Here is a 23,374-nt window from a genome sequence, read left to right as displayed (position 1 = left end):
CAGGCTTTATCAATAGGTGATGTGCACTGCAGGCATCTACAAAGCACGTTTGAAAAGGACTAGTGCCCTTTCCTGTGGTGACAGGGTAATTTGATCTCCTTCATTTCTAACTCTGGCACTTTTTTGAGCAAGGGCCTCAAGCTGTATTCAAATTCTGCTAGCCTAAGGGTTTGTTTAATAATTTTCCTTACCTAGTATCATCCTTAATGTTTGCTTACTATCAACAAAATTAATTTTTTTATCAGAATCCACAAGAAAGGAAAATAAATTCTCATTTTGAGCAGTGCCTCATTTCACTAAATGAGATTGGTTCTCATTAACAAGTGGAGATTCTAAGTGAATGCAAGATTTATAATGATGACAGGTTTTAATTCCTGAAAGAACACTAGTTTCACTTCCAATTAATTTGTGATCAATAAACATTATCCTTCCCAGTTTAACAGGAGAGAGATTGAGTAATACATACATTCAAATTTGATATTTCGTAGGTTTTCTGGTAAATCATGGAGAGCTACTTTCAGCCATTCATCCAGTTGCTTTGCAAACTTTCGGATCACCTGCGTCAAACTGAAAAAAGAAATCACAACATCACACTGTGTTTACTCTGAGCATTGCACTATAAAAGCTGTGAACATGTGAAGACCATGAGTGATTTATTTACAACTCATTATTATGCAGTTGCTAATATATTTTGGTTTGTAGGGATGAAGAAAAATTTCTGAAACTTCTGACAACTTTTGCAAGAAAGGCAAAATTTATCACCATGGTCAAAACCTCCCATCTCTGTTCAGCAATTGCTTTGATACTTACAAACAGCATTTTTATTTTAAATAAAATCATTCCCACTCTCCACAAATATGAATTCACAACTGTTTAAAGAAGACAATAAATCAAAGCTTGGATTTCAGCTCACAGTCATGTCCACATTTATACACATGTACAAGGGGATATTCAAGTAGAGCAACAGGTAATTCTGCTGCAGGCCAGAGCCAGTTAGTCAGTGATGATAGTGGTGGGGAGGAATTTTCAGGCCAAGCCCAAACAAGTGGGGGAACTGGAGGTAGAGCAGGACCTGCCTGCTTAGCCCTTCACAGGACTGGAACTTTCCCAGACAAGTGAAATTTCTCTCTTCTTTCTTGCTGCCATTTCCTGATGGTTCCATCGTTTCCTATTAAACTTGGTAGGCAGCTCATTCTGCCCTTCTCATTGGAATCCTCAGTAAAAAATGACAGTTTCCAGGAACAGTTGCAGAGTGTTGTGCAGAGGATCCTAAGAGTTGGCTCTGACAGACAAAGCTACACTGCCTGTAGCTATGTTAGAAATGCACAAATGAGAGAGAAAAGATACAAGGAACTTTGCCCTTTCAACCAAGAAGCTTTTTCTGTTTATACTCCTAGCACACTGCACAGACAACAAGGTAGTAAAATAAACATGGTCATCAGCCTGCTCTGCTCCACAGAAACACCCAAAGAGAACAGAGGATGGATGACAACTGCTAGGCTCACTAAAAAGTGCCTTTTCTGGATAGCCAGAATTTGTTCCCAGGAAGTATCTCGGAGGATTCTGGCTGAGTCAGCAAGATTTCCTTCAGGAGCTTCCATTGCAATGAGACCCTTCTTCACCCCCTCCAGTGCAGGCTATGGCTTAATAGCCACAATCTGGCCCTTTATATGCATTACAAAAGTCTATATTCACACTCAAGTCTCTCCTTATTTGCTATGAAAGAGCTAAGCAGCTTGAGAAAAGGACTGCTGTTCTGTTTAATCCTTCCAATGAAATAGATTTGGAGGGGTGAGGGGCAAAGCCTGTAATGTACATGTCTTATCAAGAACAGCCTATGCTTATACCAGATGTCTTGTGTAAAATACTTTCACTTTAGCAGTCATGAAATGCACATAGAAGAGCAGAACAATGTTGTGAAAACATTTTCCTTGATTAGAGAAACTTTAAAATCTTAAGGGCTAAACACGCAGTACCATTAAAAATCTACTCGAGCAATATTCTTAACAAGTTACTCCATGTCAAGAACACATCAGTCAAATAATATTAAAAGTGTACAAGACTATTTAGAAAAAGATGGCTTCCTGATGAGCACACAAGTAAAACCAGAGGGGAGAACATGTTGACTACACTCAGCGATTACACTTTTTTGCTGTGGATTATTGATCTCTGACCTGCTTTATCTCTATGAACAAGAATTCTTGGACTCACATGAACTCCGGGTAGAAGGAGACCAGCTGAAATCTACTACATGGATTGGAATAGTGAATTCAGTTTGGGTTTAGCTGAACATTAAGAAACCAAAAAGAAGGTGGTATCCTTCATTACATAAAAACCCCCAACCCTCCAAGTCCTTCGTAATACAAGTCTTGTCAAAATCTGAACATCTTTTCAGGAACATGTAAGCTCTGCAACTCCTTTCAAATGACACTGTGATTTAAAGTCAGAAAATGGGTGGCAGCAAGCAGCTCTCTGAGAACGGGTGTCATTCTCGAAGAAAAGGAATATAACAAAGACAGCTGAGCTGGAAGGGGTCAGTTACCTGTCAGGTAAGGCTTGTAGTACCGTTGGCATCAAAACTCCAGAAATTGCCTTGTACAGAATTGAGTCACAAACTCCCACTATATTCACTACAGTTGAAGAACCCAGTACGGGCAGCATATGAGGAGGCATCCCTTGCCAAAAGTGCAGGAGAAAACTTTGAACCTGCAATCACGAGAAGAAGCAGGAATGTTAAAATTAAAATAATCAAAGGCCACAAATACCATTCTCTTTAAATGATCATGCTTACACAGCTTTTGTTTTAGAGGTGGGCTAATGGCGTGCAACACAGACAAGGCATGTGCGTTAACTACACAGGCTTGTACTGTAACGCAGCACAAAATGGGATAATCAACCAAAAGGTACAGAGACACTCGAGGCTGGTGACAGAGAGTCTTTGTGTCACTGCAGTAGAGACACCCATGAGAATCACTGGATTTTTATCTTCCATCAGTGGCTGATGAGTTTAGCTCTTTGGCTTCACATGTCAGGCCTTTTTCTCTCTCTTTGCACTCTGTCCCTGTGTACAAAGGAATACAATCTAGGCCTTGGTGGAGGGAGGGAGGGAGAAGAGGATGACAAATGGCTTACAAGGGTCAATATACCATTTTCTGTCTTTGCTTTGGAAAGAAACACTACACTTTTGGATTTTATCTTTCCTCCACTATGAAGGAAAGTGGAGAAAAAGTGGCGAAAGGCAAAAAAAACCCAAAAATAGGGGAGAGATTTCAGACACAACAAAATATACCTCTGAAAATTTGAATGTAGGCTATAAAGGTGTTATTCAGAGAATGATATGATCAGTTCCACAGGGGTCAGAACACCAGCACTCACGAATTATAACTTTCTGCACACATGCTGCAGTGAAGTAAGCAACCACACCATGTGTAGCAAAGAGTATTTGCCATTTATATATTGCTGCTGCTCAGCCCATTCCCTACCAGAGATCCTGATAAAACTAATAAAATACAGCATCTTGCTCTTAAGAAACTATTCTGAGACTCGTCCACCTAAATGTCCTGAATGTGTCAAGTATTTTTCTCACATGGAAAATTCTAGACTCAGTACAGTGGTGCAAAACTAGATTTAAACCAAAAGAATGTGAGAATTAAAGAAGAAAAGCAAGGAATTTTCTCCCATTGTTCAGAAGAGAGAGTCGAAAGACCCATTTTTTTTTCTCCAGGATCTGAATATCATCTTTTAATCAGGTCCTCAGTATCTCTATGGCCAGATTTGTTATCCTAGATAAAAAGCCATCTTCTCATGTAATATAAACCTGCTTGCATTCCAGTAACATTTTATTTTTCAGCTCTAATTATAGAGCTGTCTGCATGTACTGCTAGCAATCCCTCAAATTCAGTGAGATATGAACAGGTACAAGCCTTAAACATCTCTAAGAGATGGTGTTCACTGGTGAGCACTGTGTGTGTTCCTAGCTGCACTGCAGTACAACAGAGCAACCAGAGACTTCAGCTATGGCTCTCTGGGATGTCTGGGAGACTGTAATCTCCCCACCACTCTGCATTGCTGTTAAAAGACCAGCAGAGCCCACTGTTGTTGCCGTGACACCTGCCCTGGCTCTGCTGAGCACAGAGAGGAATTCCTTCAGACGGCTCTGTTCCAACAAAAGCTTCGAAAAGTTGTGGTGGACACACTTCTCGAGTTGTAAGAACTGGATTGTCCAGCATCTTGTAAGGGGATATTGCTACCTTAATCCTGCTGGAGAACAGAGGGCAAAAACATTCTCATTGCTTTTGCTCCTCCAACTCACCCAGAATTATAAGTGAGATTTAGTGCTGTCAGTCACATATTAGATACTCAAGTACAGCCATTTTTCCTTGCTCCTGAAAAGCACTGAGCACCACAAACCCCTAAGTCTGTAATATAACATACAAAATGAGGTCTCAAATCCATTGATACCTTAAGGATCATTAAACTGCAACTGCAGTTTCTAACCATACCTCATCAAAGTTTGCTCTTATTACAGTGTCTAGTATCCTCTGACAGTGAGTCCTATACATCATAATAAAGGTAGAAACCTGAAAAAGAATGAAGGAGACACACAAAAGATCATTCTGTTTTAAGAAATCCTCTTTTAAAATACCAGAACACAGAGCACAGAAAAAGCAAGTTTTTTCCTTATCTTATCAATGTGCAACTGCAAAAATAATGAACTCAGTTAAATTGTATTTAGATTAGCTGTAAGATGAGTTTTCTTCTCAAAAGTAAATTCTCCCTTTGAATTCATGGATTTTTCTGTCAATAGGATTCTTCAAATGTAAGAGGAGCAAAAAGCCTCAGTGAGATCAAAGATGAGAATGTGCCCCTAATTAGGACATAAAGAACTAAAAACCCTATTCTTTTGTCCACTTCACATTGATACTACACATGTGAATAGAACCAGAAACCTAGCAAGCTCAGCCAAGAGGAGCCAGAACATTTTTGTCATATATGCAAATAGGATTCTCTGAATTTCTACTCTAGAAGAAGAAATTCACTACATCTCCCTACTCAAGAAAGCATTAGAACTGTTTGTCAGTTTGCTATCTAGTGTGTTCACAAATTAGAGGGCTGCCCTCAATATTTTAAAAGTTGCCCTCAAACATCACATAATTTTAAAAGTTGCCCTGCTGTATGTAATGTAACTTTTTAAAAAACGTACATGGGTGTTAGAAATATTGTACAGTTGATAGTGTCAGCTCCCCTTTTTAAGGGAAGATATTTCTTCCTATTAAATTAAGTACTTCAGCCTCCCATAAATCAAATCAAGGCATTATTAAACTTACTCCTGTTTTAAGTCTTTATATATTAGACAAAGCTTTCATCCAGAGCAGGGGGAAAAAAGAAACCAAGACAAGCTGAGAAAAGATTTCCAAAGTGTTACCTTCTCCTCTGGCAGACTGGCTGGCAGATTTAGATCTTTGACATTTGGAAACTCTGGCAGCAATGTTCCCAGTTTGGATCGTGGTGAATACGCCACTGTCTGTTTGGTTACTTCTTTTTTTCCCGTCTCATTGACCCAGGCTGCTCCTTTTTTAGAATACATCACATCATAATACTGGGAGTTTTCTTTCACTGCAATCCCATAATAATGGTACCTGATACATAGAGATGCGCAATTTTATAAAGCAGATTGTTTGAAAATTAAAGAAAAATATATAGAGGCAAGGGAAACTGATAATGCAAATGATTTCTACGGCAAAAAAGACTGAGCAATAGTTTATACATTATTAACAAGCATTGATTCAGCAGCAGAACACTGTGGTAATATACTGAGCTTCTAATTTTCATTCTTTACAGCAAAAGTAAGGTGACTCTGTTATAGGGCAGGAAAATTATGTACTTCTACTTTTTTAACTCCTTAGTAAAAAAAAAGGATCCTAACATTACTTGTTGGCAGAGCTCTGCTGTGCAGCTACTCCTTTAGCTCAGCAATAAGCAGAGGTACAGACCCTCTGAACCAGCCCTTCTGTTGTTATTTCAGCTCCCTGATTCTCAGGCTGTTGAGGGCTGGTTCGGTCCCTGAAAAGCACAAGTCTTCATTGCAAACGAGTTGATCAGAAATGTTTCAAAAATTGAAAACACTTCAATTTTCAAAAAAAAGAGGGGGGGAAAGACTTGTTCCAATTATTTGCTACATACCCTAGCATCAGCACTGGGCTTTGATCAGTGAGAGATAGGACACAGCACTAACTCTGTCTGTGAGGCCACTCTAGGAATTACAGTGTGGCTGTGCTATGGAAACAGATCGGTGGCCTTGTGGGACAAGTTTGTGCTACCAGTCAGCTTTATTATAGGTGCTGGTGGATGCACTGGTTATCAAGCAAAATTCTTGCATCAAAGCTGCAGAGATTTCATCTTAGTCCTCCTGTAATTTCCTAACTTTTATTTCAGTTTCTCAGCTGCAGGCACCCAACACATCAACTAAATTAGTTGTGATTACAAAATGCATCACAAGATTGCATTGCTAGTATACTTTTACTTCAGCCAAATCCTACACAGATTTTTCAGCGATCCTCCACTTCTCTCCTTATAGCCTATCAGATCATCATGAGACTCTGTCTTCTGGATGCCACTATGATGGCACAAGAAATTTCCATCTCTGGATGCTTCTTTGACTCTTCAGTCAGTTACTGTTTCAGAGTGCTGACACCAAATCTGTTCATTCAGACACAAATTCACTTGAGGCAGTTCTACAAAGATCATCAATGAAATCAATTAAAGAGTAGCATGTAAGTGATGGTAGTTTAAACTAACTGGTGACTTTTCCTTTTCCGCTCACAGTCATTCACCCACAGATCCGTGCATGTCATAATCCCCAGCAGAAAATAGTGGCAAAGAGCTGGAAGCCCAAACTCTTCTATCCGCGGACATAGGCTGAGAGAAGGCCTGGGGTGATGTAGGAAATTTCTAGTACATGGTTCCTGGCCATACCTACTGAGGGCATTCCCTACTTTCCATTAAAAATGAAAACTATCTTGAACTCAACATTGAATAATCCAAATCACATTTCTTAAAACATTCCACTGACATGATATGAATGGATTTTCCTAGCTTCAATACCTGAGAAAGCAACAGTATTGGCTCCAAATTTTCCCATCAGAGCTTAGGTCAAAACATGCATTCCGTACAAGAAACCCGGCTCCAGAATGTTCCTAACCTCTTACAGGTAACTAATGGCAAAGGGTTACAACACCAGCTGTAGAAGTTTGGCTTTTTTAATTTTTTAGCTTGAAAAAAAAAAAGCTCTTGGTTTAAGTGCCCAGTTTGGTCCCTGACAGCTGCCAGGTGAGCACTGCACATAAGGGCCATAAAACTCACACACGGCCTATGTGCTACATCTGGGGTAGGGGAACCCAAAAGGAAATGCTCTGGGGAGCCAGCAGCACAAATTGCTCAGGGAAGGGCAGGAAGAGGGAAAAAGAGCAAGTGGGACTGAAAGGCTTGTATAATTTAAACTTCAATTAATTTAAACATAATTTAAACTTTAAACAGGGGTCAGTCCTGTATCAAGTTTTGTCTTAAATCAGTGAAGGAAAAAAAAAACAAGCCTGGAAAATGTTGTAGAATTTCACTGTGCAGTGTTTAATTCCTGGTATATTTCACTTGGTAGTAAACTGCATAAAAGAGGTTTCCATGGAGTTTAAAATCACATAGACAGCAGCAGCAAAATTAACTCCAAAATTTTTCTACATAGCTTCTTTTTACATTAATTTTACTATCCCAAAGTGCAAAAATTCACTGGAGTAGTTTACACAGATTATTTTCCAATTATTTTTTGTATTCCTATCCAAAAAAACCCCCTTCGACTTAGTTCAATAAACAGGGCTTGAAAGTTTGATATGTAGAAGAATAATATGCACACAACAAAATTGTTTTTGTGTTAAAGTGAAATACTTTTTACCCTCATTGATCTCTTATATTCAGCATTCCTTTAAAGAAAGAAGCAAAATTCCCTTCACACCGTGTAGCTTCCACTCACACCTTGGGTACCAAATTGAAGAGTTTCAGACTACAATACAGGAAGAAATTCGCTTTGATGTTCAGCTGCCTTCTCACGGCTCACCTGTGGTGGAACTGTTTCTAAGCTCAGTGCGACAGAGTACAGCTGCATCTGCATGCTCACATCAATAAACCAGCTGCAAAACAGAAAGCTCTCAACTGATGAGCACCACCAATGCAGCTCTGAACTTAGTAATGTTCCAAGGCAGCTGTGCTATAAAAAGACTGAAGACAGAATAGTGTGAAGTCAGATAATATGAACTACTTCTATGACTGAATTCCCTTTGGCAGTAGCAGGGAAGCAGAACAAAAATAATACCGGCAGCAACTGGTCAGCACAGTTGGTGATAAAGGCACTGAAGTGTTAATGCTTAAAGTCATTTCTTTACGTAACACTTAACTGGAATGCAGTCAGATGTTTCTGAAAACAAAACCAGAACTCGGTTACAGCTGTGCTGGGTCTACCAAGGAGAATATTTATCTTAAAATATAGCACATAGGTAGTCTCTGTGCGCATGACAGAAACCTCTATTTGCTAGATGGGGCAGAACCATTGCACAAGTGGCGTGAAAGGAGTACGTGACCTGAAAGCTGCTCTGACAGGCGGGCAGGTTACAGGGAAATTGTGCAAGAAATATTACGTCTCAGTGACAGTAAAGAGACAGCTTTTGGAGTTGCAAGACACCCCTAGTCAGCAGATGAAGAGTGTCTTGCCCTCTGAGAGACTCCTGGAGTGGGAGGAGCTCCGGTTTGGAAATAGAGCAGTGCTCACTCCTTTCATTAAATGTAAGGACAAGTAACAAAAGTTGCAGGATGCCAGGATGATTTGATAGCCAATAGGGGGTACTCATATGAATGTGTCCACAATGCATCTTGTACACACTTTCACTCTGTCTTCACAAAACTTATATTCAGTACAAAATCCTGGCTCTCTTATCATGGTCCTATCATGCTTTCCTAGTATGTTGTTGGGCTAGCTCACAATTTCCACCTGAGAGACTTCTGGTGGCTTTGATGAGTGGTGTTATGGCAACTCTGAATTTCCATTTGGGACCATTCCCAAAATTAAGTTTCAATTAGCTGCTTAAATATGTCTGCTCTAGAAAAAGAAATCTTAGTTACAAAAACTAAGGAAATATCAAGCTGGGGGGAAGAACATTTTGTCCCATCAAAGAAATACTGCTTTGCATGGACCACTTAGTAGAAGAGCATAGTAAATTTGTCTTCAATGGCATTTCTTTTAGCATCTTAGTTTCTTTTTTTCTTTAAAGAGCAGTTCATTCTAGCTTTAGTATGTAAGCTCCATCCTAATAGCATATTTAATTCTCAGCATTTAGCCATATTGTGTTTTATAGGCTTTATTTTGCAAGAGAAGCTTTACCCACAAAATTTTTCAAACACACCATATGACATTTTCATTTCCCCTTCCATAGTTTTTCACTTGTGATCTATAGATACTACACTTTTGCTACTCTGTAGGATTCTGTGAAAGCTAATGAGAAAAGCAGATTTTATTATGTGAGGGGTCTTATGCTTGCTACAAAAAGATTCAAAGCTCCCCTGGAAAAATTTCTTGGAGTCCACATGCAGAAAAAAGTGTAAAAACATGGCTGTATCCTCTACATGAATTGGTAGAATCACAACTTATTAACAATTGGAAAAAGTCAAATATCCCAGAAACCACATTCTAAATTCTGAATCAGTTTCTCAATCTGGAATTAGGATGAACTGTTTTCAGAAAATACTATCTTTTGGGCAAGCCAATAAGTTAATTCTTTAGTCACCTAAAGGTATGTTGGATTTCATTACATGGAAAAAATGGTGGTTAAATACAGGTTTGTGAGCAGTTTCAGTTTAGATCAATGCATGTTCTTCCTAAGTTTTAAAGAGTGTTCTGACACTTGTTCTCTAGCCTGAAACGTGATGCTAACCAGTTGTTATTTCCCAGCCTCCAACAGTGGCTCCATTACTCCTGAGTGTGAATGTCCTTTATGTTGTGTAAAGTGAGTTGAGACAAAAAGCAGTATGAAAAATATTGCTAATCAAATCAGTAAAAGGACCACCTTTACAGGATCACTGCTGAATCAGTAAGATAATGTAAAAACTACAATAGAACTTCCAAAGTTGCTTTTAAGTTCCCAACTGCACAAATTAGTGCCTGTTCTCATTCCCCATTCAGCAAAGCCAGAGGCAGATGGGGCCCTCTGGGAGATGATAATAATACCATACACTGCTTACTTTGATTGGCCTCTGGTTCCGAGTCTTCTTGTCGTTAGTTGTGGAAACTGTTGTCTTATTATCTGCAAATAGATAGAACTGATATTAAGACAAATGGAAACACACACTTACTAATGCTTAAATTAATATGGACTTTTAAGACAAAAAAGGTAGAAAAACTGTACTGTGATGTGGTAGGAGAAATCAGAAATAAAGCTCTTGATTTATTCCACTTCTGAAACGGGGGGAAATATTTTAAACTTCACTATAATTTCATTAACTACCATTAATTTAAATACTTTTAGAAGTTACTGGAATAGAACATATTACCTTTAAAATCTAAGATCAGTTCTGCCTCTTAACTAAGGAGCACTGTAATTAGAATTGGCCTACTACTTATGTCACTTTGCAGGATCAACAAAGTTCTCTACAGACCTTCACAAACCAGCCACTAAACACTTCTTGTTCTAAAATATTATTCTCTAAAAAGGTTTCGGTGTTTGACAGGGGCATCACCTCTACCAAGGAAACTCATCACAGCATTTGTAAAGATACCTCATAATCAATTCATCCTTTATGGAAAACAAGTGGATCTCAGAAACAGCAGGATGTCATCAAGAATCCAAACTCCAGTGCGTCAGCAGACATTAAAAGAATGTTGCTACTGCAACCAAAACTTCTTCAGGGCCAGTTGCATTTAAGGAAATAAATCAATGAATGGAGATTGTGCCTTAAGTCACCAGAGACTCTATCAACCAGGCTAATCCTGATGAAAAAGCTTTGCTGTTGTTGCTGGAAAGGAGATGCTCAGCACCACCAAGGATTGAACCAGATTCTCACTGGGGTCTGCTGTAGGAGGAAAAGTCTTCTGCCAGAACAGTCATGCAACAAAAAGTGCAGTAAGCCTTGAAGATTTACTTGCAAAGGAGTTCCTTCCTTTTAAAATCTGTAATCCATTTTTATTGTGTTTTTGTTACATAAATCACTAAATGCTTCCTCTTTGGCAGGGTAACACCAACCAATATTAAAGAAAAACAAGCCTGCAAGATGGAATATAACTGTTCAACTAGGAATAAAGTAAATTAAAATTGATTAAATAATATAGATTTTTTTCTCCATTACCCATTTTGCCCCCATGATAAATATTTAATCCTGACTGATGACGGAAAGCTTTGGAACATGTATTTAGATCAAAAGGTGTTATATAAATATAGACATTACAATGTCACATATTTGACCATTTCTTCAGTACTTTCTGGGGGGTTTTAGCAAATGTACAACCATCTTCCCTTAGTATCACATAAAAATCGACCTGTGTTGGTTTCCAAGAGCTTTGCACAAGGTGGCTGATGTCAAAAATGCAGCAAAGACTCAGAGTCGCTAGGTTGTTCAGTTTTAATTTCTGGAGCAAAACTTCAGCAAATAGTAAAACACTTTTGTGGAGCTGTGAAAATTCAGCCTAGCTGTTTGATAAATGAGCAGACAGGCAAGCAGCCCTTCTTTCTTTTTTTGTATGGATTCAATGAAGCCTGCCTAAAGAACACCACATGCTGTTCCAGCTACTGATCTAACATTCCGCAACATCTCAGCCTTCCAAATTCCCTTTAATTACACATTAATCCCACCCCTCTCTCTTTCATTTTCTGCAGACAGGGTTGGGGGCTCCACAAGGCTGTGGGAAAAAAGGCAGTGTTGAAGAACTACTTTCTGAGGATGGTTTTTTTTTTGGGCTAGGGGATTTTTTAAAGACTGGTTGTGTTAGTTTTTTGATTGGTTTTTGGGGGGAGTTTTTTTGTGTCAGTTGTCATTCAGAAAATACCATCTCTCTCCAAAAGCAGCTCTTACAGCAGTTGATTTAATATTAGAGATAGTTTTACTCTATTTTTCCTCTAGGAACAGCATCAAACCATATTACTTTCAAGTATTTCTAGCAGCAGTGAAGTGTTACAATGCAAACTGTAAATGCTACTTTATGAACCATATGCTGTGGGAGTTACTGGGATTTAAATAAATCAGCCAATTTCTACATACCATGGCAGAAGTGATCAGGAAAACAGAATAATAATGAAGCAGCTGATCAGATGATCCCTTTTTCTTTTCTTTGTTTGCTTTTCAAATCCAGCACATTTGAAATAAATACACCTCTCAGAATGTATCTTAAAAGTATGCATCACTTAAAACACAATTTCCCAGTAATTAAAAAAAAAAAAAAAAGAGAATAATCAAGCAAAGCTTTGGAAAAAGAGCCAGGACTATTTTATCTAATGCTGCATATATAAAATATTAAATGGTATGCTTACACCTAGGTGCTTGTACATATATGCGTGTTATTAATGTCTGTGTTTGAAATAAAACAAGTCAGGTACTAAAAGAACTCTCTGTTCATATAAATGTTTATATTCGGCTATACTTATGCAAATCTCTGTGCAATGATACTGGTAAAGGCAGGAAAATTACTCTGAAAGGGGAGAGGAAATCAGGCAGGACAAAGTGGAGTTCACTGTGTGTTGAAATCAGTGGAAAAAGCAGAGAACCAAATATGTAGTTTTTTAAAAATTTATATCATTGTCAACCTGAAAAATCACTGCACAAATATGTCATGGCTGGTTTAATATTTATTAGCTTTTAAAGATCTAAAGACAAAATGTGTTAACTTTACAGTTGTGTGGGAAGGGAAGTGGGTTCTAATTGCCAGACATGAAAATCTAGGTTTGGATCTGAAAACTAAGTTGGATCATTTTCCTTCCATCACTGCAGTGAGGTTTGCACAAGCAAATGAATCAAGACCAGACCACGCAGTCTGAGCTACCTTCTGAATGGAAAGTCCCTGTTCTCACAGCAGTTCTGGCTTCTCAACAGTAACAGTGGTAAAAAGATCTCATGGGTGGTATCCAAAGCAATTTTGGAGTGAACAGATCTTTTAACACTGTCCTTCAGTGGAGCTAAAATTTCGTCTCACGCTTCTTCAAAGTGACCATAATTCCAGCTGCCCAGTAAAAACTGCTGAGTAAAAAGGTACAGGTTTTACATATTCCAAATTAAATTTCACCTAAGTCACGTGGCAATTTTGACTTTTGGGCATTATTTTAGGCTACCTGATTTTTGGTTTTGAAACACATGTAGACCAGGAATTTCACATGGAAATAGCTTCTGTCCCTACTATGTTAGCCTCAGGGAAAAAAAAGTTCCTGCAATTTCTTTCTCAGTTACTGAACTTCAATGTGTTCTCCCTCTCTTTTCTCTGTACTCTGCTTAAGACATGATCTTGCCTTCTGCCTACCAAAGATCTTCTATGCCTTTCTTGATTAAAAGCAATAAAATGAAGAACTGCTTTGATGCCTCAGGTTTTAGATTTTATATTTTTCAGATTCTATTCTGCTTTAGTGTGTAAGTCTAGGCTTCATATTAGGGGATAGTAAGCTCACTCCACAGAATAGGTAGACAAAACAATTCCTTCTCTGGGGACCCAAGGACAGCCTATCCAGATCTCAGGCCCAAGAGCATAAACAACGGTGGACCAAAGAGAGAAAACAAGAAGGATGGGACTTCGTGGGCTAAAACTGTAACTGGAAAATTAGCTCCAATATGCTAATGGACCAAAACTTACAAAAGTGCGAGAACCTGTAACCTGTTGTCCATTTTGTGGCCATTTTGGGTTGTGCTCCCCAAGGTGGATCTATTTGAGGCCTCTTAATAAACACCTACTTTATTATTTTGCTCTGTCTAGTTTCTGTTCTAGGTCAGCCTTCACAAGGCATCACTTTATCTTCTGGTGAGTGCTTACTGCATACATAAAATAAACTCATTACATTATAAAACAACATATATATAGTTTACAATTTTTTCAGAGGACTAGTATATCCAGATCAGCATTTGTTGAACATTGCTTCAGACAATCCTGACAAATGGTTTTTGGAATATCTGTGCAGGTCAGTCACATGGGGAGATAACATGATTTTTATCCCACTTCAGCTTTTTAAACCTAGCAGGCGTGTCTGAATAAACTTGAATTAAATATCTAGTTACTTGTATTTTTGGTTATTCTTAAGGCAATAAAATTAAATGGGTTTCTTGAGCATCCATGTAAAACATGGAAAACTTTATGAGCAACAGCTAAAAAAGATCCTCTGTAAGAGTCTGTATTAGAGTCTGCACAATTTATTAATTTTAGGCACTGCTAACTGCAGGAGCTGTTCTGTTACCCACAAATGGCTGCAAGGATGCATTCTTTCAACCTCATTACTGCCAGCTGTCATTTCTGCCACTGCCTCTCTCCCCACATCTCTAGTACTGTAACATTATAACACAAGCAGATCCAGGCTCAGCGTTTAAATGAGGAATTACAGAATTACAGAATGGCTTGAGTTGGGAGGGACCTTAAAGATCTTCTTATTCCAAACACTCTGCCATGGGCATGGATATTCTGCTTTCACCACCACGCTGTCACCCATCACTCCTCATTGCATTCGCTACCAAACTGTGAACTCTATGTTTCCAAATTATTGCATCTAAAATCATCTATGATATGTCAAAACAAATCAGGGAAAAGAAATCTTATAAAGCATCTTATGTGTCTGTCTTCATTTAAGCAAGGATGGAAAAAACCAGAGATGTCTGGAAATTTCTGAAATAACCCTTTTCCTTCCTTTGTCAAAATATTAAATTTTACTCTGAGGCAACAGGTAGAGGATGGCTTTTAAAAGTCTTTCCACTAGAATGTTTTAAATTTCTGCTTTTCAAAAGGCATGATGCACCTGATCTAGAGGGATGTTATTCTTCATTACTTATGTTCCTTTCTATTTGACATAATTCTAGCCTTGCTTCTAGAACTTCACAAAGTAGAGAAATAAGATCTAATTAACTTGCAACCCAGCAATTTCGCACTGCCAGAATGAGAAGTGGATTCCAGGCTCTGCACTCCCTAGCTCAGTGAGATTCTAGAGAGATTCTACATACCGTGGAATAAATTCTCTTTCCTCCCATAACAATTCTTCATAACAGGGCCTAGTTCTGCTTCTCTCAATTCAGGTTTCAGGCCCCATATCTAGACAGCATGCTTTTCTTTCATGAAGTGAGGCATAGAAGATATGTGTTTATCTACCAACTTCTATTGTGGTGTTTCAGTCTTAATATTCTTTGCCATGGCAGCAGCAAAAATTCAGTGATAACAAACATAGCTACATTCTCACAGAGCTATGCTTTCCTTATTCTCACTGCTATGAAACACAAGCAATACTGATGTCCTCAATCTTTTAAGGGAAAGGGTCTTTGGTTCATTCGCCTTTGACCCAGTACTGTTCCTGCTGGGTCTTTCCAGGGTTTCCCCATCAGCTTTAGTGCTTTTCAAAATCCTCCTCTGAGACAGGTGTTATTATTAACACCTGTGCTAAGAGGTTCCTTTCAGCTCAAAACGGCTTGGGGCTGATTCAGCATCATATTGTCTTGAGGAAATGGTCAAGAAAATTTGCACCGAGAAACATCCATTGATAGGAAAGAGCATAATCAAAGTAGCCCAAAACACCATTTCTGTCTCTCGAATCCACCAAACTGTGTAAACAAAAGGGGAACAAGCATGACTTCTCTACCTTCCTCTTCTATACCTTCTCTACCCCCTTGCTTGTTTACTTGCGTGGCCAGGAGGGAAGGCTGCAGTGTACAGGCTCAGTACTCTTGGCCGCAGATCTGTTGTCTGTCAAGATTCAATAACCTTCCCATTTCTCTCCACTTACCTTCCTAAGTTTTGAAATAGGGCATGGTCTAACTCTAGGATAAGAACTTGTTTTTAGCATTGGTATGGCTCAACTGACGCTGCAAAGCAAGGCAGAAAAACCTGCTGGCCTTTTCTCTAATGCCTGTGCCCAACTCTGCTTGCTATGGAGATTAGATTCTGTGAGGAACTCCAACTGAACTGGACACTGCGATGAAGCTTGCAAGACCGCTTCTCAAATTCATCTACATAAAACAGTATCCTCCTTCAGCAGTTCCTTTGGCCAGATAGAATTCAGCCTAAGGCATGATCAAACAGATTACTGTGCCCCAACAAAGCTGCAAACACTGAGTGGTGTGCCTCAGATCCTTAGCTGAGCTGCAGCCACTTTTGGCGCTGACTTGCTGAAGGCAAGCAGACCTAAAACCCTGCACAACTCCCCCTGCTCTGTACTGGTGCCAGCACAGTGCCTGCCATCACCCAGCCTATCTGTGGGAAAAGGCTGAGCACCAGGATCCCTGCACTCTGGCAGACCCTGAGCTGTAAGCACAGCCTCTGGGACATGTTGACAAGGCATGAGGTAAAGCAGCCCTGGGGCCAATCCATGCTTAAGGCCTAACTGGAAGCCAGATGCTTGAAGTGGCCAAAACACTAAAAGTCCCATTGCTGTAGGGTATTGAGAAAGGAAAAGTCACTCCAGAGAAACTGAGTGGTCCTCACTGGTTTTCTTACTCCCCAAGCTCAAGAAGAAAAAGGCAGTGGTCAGCAACCTACAACAGTACAAGAATCAGCTAAGTAGAGCCAAGGGAGCAAAGACTTTTACAGCTATTCTGCAGGATCACCATGGCCCACACCTGCATGACTGCTTGCTTCTGCAGGACTTGTATTATTATGGTCTCGTCAGAGGATCTTGGCCTAGAAGATTCAGAGTTGGGAAGAAAATTCATACTGGTGGAAACTGTTCTTCAGTCAGCAATCCTAGCTGTTCAAAAGGGATGAAGGGAAACCAGGGACTGCTCAGATAGCAGTGACAGACTCATTCAGTGCAATAAGAGAAACTACATCCTCATATTTACATTGATATTTTTCCCCAGTTCTATTTTTGTATTCAGTGTTGTAGAAATTGCTCATAATAGAACAAGTGTTGTTTTAATCCATCAGAAGAGAGCACTAACAGTAAATTTGGCTTTGTATACCAGTTACTATTGAGCCTACTTAAGAGCAATCTGAGAGCAAAGAAATAAACACATCTTCAGAAGAAGTATCTCCTTATGAACAACAGCAGGCAATTTCCTGATATGTGCATTTCAATACAAAGACAAATCTGAATGCAATCACATCACAATGTCATTACCAGAGAGGATTCAATAAAGGTCTTTTCTCCCTTTTCAAACTTTAAAATAATATAGTATAACAGCAAGAAACTGTAAAACTTGTTTATCCTAGTCATGCTTGGAGGAACAGTCCTGAAAGCAAAACTTCTGGGCATAGACACAGTGCATCATCATGAAAAAGGAGTCTGGCTGGTACAGCTTGTACCTCACTGGAGCAAAGTAAACTATTGGGGGAAAAAAGTTCTTTCCTAATCAATATTACAAGTCTATTGTGGACTTTGCCCATTATCTAGTGAAATGCATTCACTGGAATGCAATTTTCACTTACAGCAAAGCCAGTCGGAGCAACAAAATTTGTGAGAGCATGCATCCATGTTAAACCTCTTTAAGATGCCAAAATGATGTAAAGGGACCTCAGAGGGCGGAAATCACCCTGAGAAGTGTCACCAACCTTCGTTTTCCTTTTCAAATATTAGTTTGTTATTGCTTGTCAAAAGACACGGCAGGAAAGCCCCAAAAGAAAAGCAAAAAAAAAAAGAAATCAGAAGAGGAAAGTATTTATCCTCCAGGGGGCACATGGGAGTTGGGAAGAACTCAGCTTCATGAAGATGCAAAGCGATTTTACCTCAAGTCTCTCAGTGTTCTGGGGGAGAGATGTGGCAGGGCATGGCACGGGAATTAGCACTGCCCAGTAAATTTAAAGCAATGAACTGAGGGGGCGGAGGATGGGACAGATTGCTGCAGTTGGGAAGATTACATCTTCGAGGGTCCTGACTAAAAACCAGTGTACATACAGGCTCACAAAAGAAACAAGAACAAAAATCAGTGTTGGAAATAAAAGTGAAAGAGAAGCTCAAAGAATTGCCAATGCAGCTAGCAGCTGGGAGGAATGGTAGAGCCAGGAGAAGCCTTATGGCACCCACCCCTACACAGTAGCTGCTGAGGGCTTTGAAAATGCTCAAAACATTCCTGCTTTTTTTGATTCAGTGATGGCCCTTATTAAGAATTATTTAGTTTTTGCAATTAAACCCAGTAAGAACTCTTTGCATAGTGTGTTAATAATCACCAGCATTTTATATTAACATGTTGCTCAGATAAAACCCAAAACAAACATACATCTACACAACTTTCCCTGCAGCAGGCAGGGGCAGAACCTTCAGCTGGAAACACCTTAAACTGCTCTCCAGAGCCCCAAGGTCCCGGAGCAGAGCCCGAGGCATCGGCAGCACAGAGCTGAGGGGCACAAGGCTGCCATCCTTTTTAAGTGACCTCAGCAACAGGGCTTTCACTCCTCCTGCCTGCAGACTAATTCACAGTCTGAACACGTTCACTGTGAGAGAGCTTGTTCTCATATGCAACATTTAATTGTTAATAACTCAGTGACACACCTGCCCTGACTCACTGTACCTCCCTGTCTTCTCACTGGTTCCATGGAACATTTTTACTTTTTCTGCCTCACTTTTGCACGGAATCAAAATATAATATGCTTGGCTGTCTACAGTAAGAGCAGGAGTTTAACACTGGACTCTGCACCTGATGCTGAGCTGTAACTACTAAATTACTGGGCCCTATTTAATTACTATTTAGTCGAGGTATATAAGAGAATACTAGGTCCTGTCATAGGACAACAAAAGTCCTGTATAAAAAGTACTGTAATGACACAATAAAAAGTACTGTTATGACAGACTAGGCAGCATAGCAGATTGGCACATGCTGGTATAGAAAAAACTGCCTGTAATTTTTGCATGTTAAATGAGTGAGTAAAACACTAAAATCTTGACTCACAAAGTTACAGCTCCCTTTTTCATATGAGAAATATGATATTAATATCCCATTAATAGCCATAATAGAGTATTCCTGATTTTATATATTCTTTGTGTGGCTTAGGTTGCTTTTTTTTAAAAAAGGTATTTATTTATACAGTATTTCTGTTCGTTGTTCTTCTTGTTCCTTTAATTGTTATTAGCTTGGTTTCCTCAGAAAACAGCCTGTATTACTGTCTCTCTGTTAATCTCTCTACTCCTCAGACAAATTTTGGTTTCATTAGTGCAATATTACCAAGTGTCTGAGGTTCAGCCCATGTCCTAAACACTGTTACTTATTACACTTTGTTTTAATGTGCTGAACTCGACACCTCTTTCTAAAACCTACCAATTTGTTAAAGAAAAAGCCTTAATATTTAACATTGCCTGCAGAGCTAAAGTTTGGAGATGAATCATAAATTCAGTGTGGTCTACTGAAAGGCGAACTGTCTACAATTTCACAGAACAACTAGCTCCTTTCTCGGGAGGAAATGACAGCTGCAGGGCTCCCGATGTTTCCCAATGAGGACAAACATGTCCAGGGTCTCCGTTGCAGCAGCCAAGTGCAGAATGCCTTAAATAGCACCTATTTCACTGCACTGCTTCAACTGCCTCCAAGGCATTTAAGCAATTCACCTCACCAATATGGTATTTAAGTCACACGATAACCAATGTTGGCTAAAACTTCATACATGTACATGCTCCAAAGGAGAAGCTGACTGCAAGATACTGAGAGAATGCAGATGTGCCTTGCAGATCTTTATACCTATGCAGTACATTTTGTTAGCAGGAACAGGCTGGAAAGAATCAGTGGGGTCTGCTCAGATTCTGCAGATGGAGAAGCTGGTTTCGCTTCAGTATTTTCCCCCAGCTGTCTGAAATTCCTGGACATACCAGTGGAGAAATGCCAGTTCCCAGATGCACAAGTTATGGCCACCCAAAGTACTAGTGTGAAACAGTACCATGATTGTGTAGGGCTTCCTTCCTCTCCACAAAAAAGGTAAAAAGTTTCATGCAACACTGCTACAGAAATCTTTTGCAACAGAGAGGAAAACACTTGGACTACAGCACATGAAAAACACATTGGAATGCTGTGATTTTTTGATGGAAACCATAGTACCTGTCCTGCTAGGTCAAGAGACTCCTACCAATGAACAGGTCTACGTATGAGAGGCAGGAGAGAAGGGGTATGAAGTATTAAATGGGATAACAGAACTGCCACATACTGATAAATGGTGAAAATCCTGATAAATTTATGTTCTGGTGGAAAAATTCTGGAATATTTACACCTTACAATTTACAGAAGTTTTTAGCAGCAGCAGAAGTAGCATTGTGTAAACTTGAGCCATGTTCCAAATGTGTGAGCCTGCATGAAATCTGTTTCTTATTTTCACTGTTCCTAAATTACATGTTGCCACTATACTTATCACTTGGTAGCAATAATGTGTACAATGAACAACTTCATCCACAGTTCTGCAGTATTTAAACAGAAACCTGACACAAAATCTACTGAGTTATACAGGTCTTCAAGACACAACAAACATGGTAATGTTACAACATGGTACACTTTATTTTCCTTTCCAAACTGCCTGACCTAAAGATGCACTATAGAAAATGTCACCTCATTAAATACATCCTTCACCCACTCTTTATACAGGCACTTACCCTAGAAACATTTTTCTTTCTTTGAATACCCAGAGATTCTATAGAACAAATGTTGCAAACACTAAAAGAGAACAGCTTGCAGGACAATGGGCTTCAGATTCATGCTTGCAAGCATTTCAAAAACAGTGGCAAACTCTACACTTTTTTTTTTTCACAGTCTACAGGTTTTAAAGGCCTGTGACACATTCTACGGTAGAATTTCAGTTTTAAATATTATCCTGTTTTTCACTGAGAGGAAAATATCACCTGACCAGCAAATCCAAACTTTATGTAACCTTCTAGCCAGCTATTAACATCTGCTACCAGTGTAGAGTTTTGCTGCTCCACCCAGATGATGCACAGCTATGTCTGTGCTAGGAGTGCATCTCCACTGTGAATCTGGAGCCACCAGAGTGGCTCTTACTAGAGCGGGATTGGAAAGGGAAGCACGAGGAATCGTGCTATCTTGGCAGCCTGTACCTGCAGTGCGCACAAAAAGCAGCTAGATGTTTTCTGGACTTTCATATCTGGAGGCATTGTACTCTACCATATGAATTCGCCACATCATTTGAGATCATTAATTTAAGTATCTCCATATTATGCTTACAAGAACAGCACAGACATGCTCCAAAATTCAATTTTACCCTTCCGTTTTTAAAAATTATACATTTGTTTAAGCAGTGCAGGTCATAATGCAGATGCATTTAAACTGGCTTGTACTGAAATTCCAATTCAATTTTAACTGCTGATTTTTTGTACCATATCACCATCACCTAGGCTGGGGACTGATGTACTCTGGAGCCTAGCCACGGTTAGAAGTTATTCCAACCATCAAAATACTTACAATCTCAGCCTTTGTTCAATAACTTGAATACACAAAGAGATTTCATTCATACACTTCTGTCTCTAATAGTAAAAGATTTAGTTCTTTTCAGTAGTGCAAATTCAGCTAAACCAGGTGAGATTTCAAGGTGTCATACAGCAGTTTAGACTTACCTTCCCAAAACTGGCAGCATTAACAGGTTGTGTGTCGTTTTTCTCACAGAAGTCCAAGTAATGCATGTAGAGAGCACTTCGAGGAATGCAAACACCTTCTGCAATCTCATAATTCTCCTCCAGCCTTAAAAAGCAAATATCAAACAGAGAGAACTGCAAGTATGTTGGATGTCCTGTATGGTAAATAGTATACAAAGCTTCAACTTTTAAGACCAAACATTCTGACTTCCTCTTGCCTACTAAATTTTGTCAGCTTTGTTCGTAAGTGTCCTTTCAATTCATTCCCATAGTACTTACTTGCTTCATTTGGTTCACACTTGTTATCAAAACCATAGGCTGTGAGTTCCCAGCAATCTGTTATACCCTAAAAGCATCCTGCAGTAAATAAATCTAAGTACAACCATGAAACAATAAATACTCACTGAGGGGAAGCATTCTCTCCTTTACAGAACACATCATCTTTGCTTTATGACACTCTTTTCACTCTTGTCCCGCTGCAAAATTGCTTACCTTGAGGAAGCAGGTATAGCTAAAGCGAATAATTTGCTACTACTCAAGAGTGTCCCCAAAGTCTTATTGTGCAATATTTTCTTGGTATTGTTTACAGGAAAAGTGAAAAAATAAAGAAACCACAATCTGGATATAATGCTGGAAAAACCCCAGTGAATTAACATTCTTTTCTACCTTTTAAAAACTATCCTTATTTTTTCATACAAAAAAAAATATAACTATAAAAAATATAACTATAAAATTTTAAATTATATGTCAAATATATAAGCAGGCATATGCTTCATCTTTAAAGTTTCAAACCGGTCTCATTACAAACCTATAGATTAGCAGAAACATTCCTTTGAAATGCCATTTTTATGGTTGCTGACCCAAAAAATCTTCAAGAGATATTTACATACACACTTAACATTAAACCATAATTAATCTTGTCATTGATGGTGTCAGTCATAGGCATCTACAGTCACAAGTGTGCTTGTCTGCCTTGCTGGGTAAGGGAAGAGGTTAGGTGTAACTTCCTCTAAACTGTATTAAAAAATAAATATGTATTCTCAAAAAAATCCAGTTTTAAATAAAATAATCCCCTGCCATTTGTTAGCTGCAGAACACCTTCCAAATATCTTGTTTCTCTCCTTCACTGCCTTTTTCAGGACCTACCTACCTTCCATTTCAGTTATCGTTATAATTTGTGACTGCAAACTATTTTAATAAGATATCCGGCTAGATGAATGGAATCAGTTTGTATGGGCAACATCTATTCTTTCCTGGTTTCTACAGAAATATCATCATGGCATCTTTCCTCAATTTCATAGTGCTCTAACAAAACCTCCTTTCAAAACCTGGAGAGTTCGTTTGTATACTATAGCTGCTAATTGGAATGTCAGCTTCCGTGACCAAGACAGGACAGAAAGAAAAGCAGTTAATTATTTCTCTTCATATCTGATGAATTTTTCTCTTTTTCTCCTCTCTTTCACAGAGAGTCATTAGTCTGACACTGAAAAATGAAATGCCCCATTATACCTGAACTTTTTTTTAATGATCAAAAACCCATCTTGCTCCACTTCTTTTATTTTCCTGTCTTTTATTTAACAACTTTATCATATTTTGAATCCAGCTTCATTCTA

At 39.0% G+C, this 23,374-nt stretch overlaps 1 protein-coding gene across 6 annotated transcripts in view; it reads right to left on the bottom strand.

The window, feature by feature from the left end:
• Positions 1-23,374, bottom strand: part of RFX4 (regulatory factor X4) — an 87,827-nt gene that overhangs the window by 33,719 nt on the left and 30,734 nt on the right. For 3 of the 6 annotated variants that reach the window (XM_030959713.1, XM_030959714.1, XM_030959715.1), the window contains 6 exons: positions 21,744-21,867; positions 10,282-10,343; positions 5,426-5,639; positions 4,503-4,580; positions 2,543-2,706; positions 467-567 (listed from right to left, as the gene is read on the bottom strand). In XM_030959713.1, coding sequence (XP_030815573.1) covers positions 467-567; positions 2,543-2,706; positions 4,503-4,580; positions 5,426-5,639; positions 10,282-10,343; positions 21,744-21,867 — 743 coding nt within the window. Of the gene's footprint in view, positions 1-466; positions 568-2,542; positions 2,707-4,502; positions 4,581-5,425; positions 5,640-10,281; positions 10,344-10,815; positions 10,904-21,743; positions 21,897-23,374 lie in introns of those variants that run through there. The other 3 variants (XM_030959716.1, XM_030959717.1, XM_030959718.1) reach the window with 2 other exon arrangements.

The sequence above is a fragment of the Camarhynchus parvulus genome, chromosome 1A (assembly GCF_901933205.1).
Source record: "Camarhynchus parvulus chromosome 1A, STF_HiC, whole genome shotgun sequence".
Lineage (NCBI taxonomy): Eukaryota > Metazoa > Chordata > Aves > Passeriformes > Thraupidae > Camarhynchus > Camarhynchus parvulus.
This window is presented reverse-complemented; position numbering and strand designations above follow the sequence as displayed.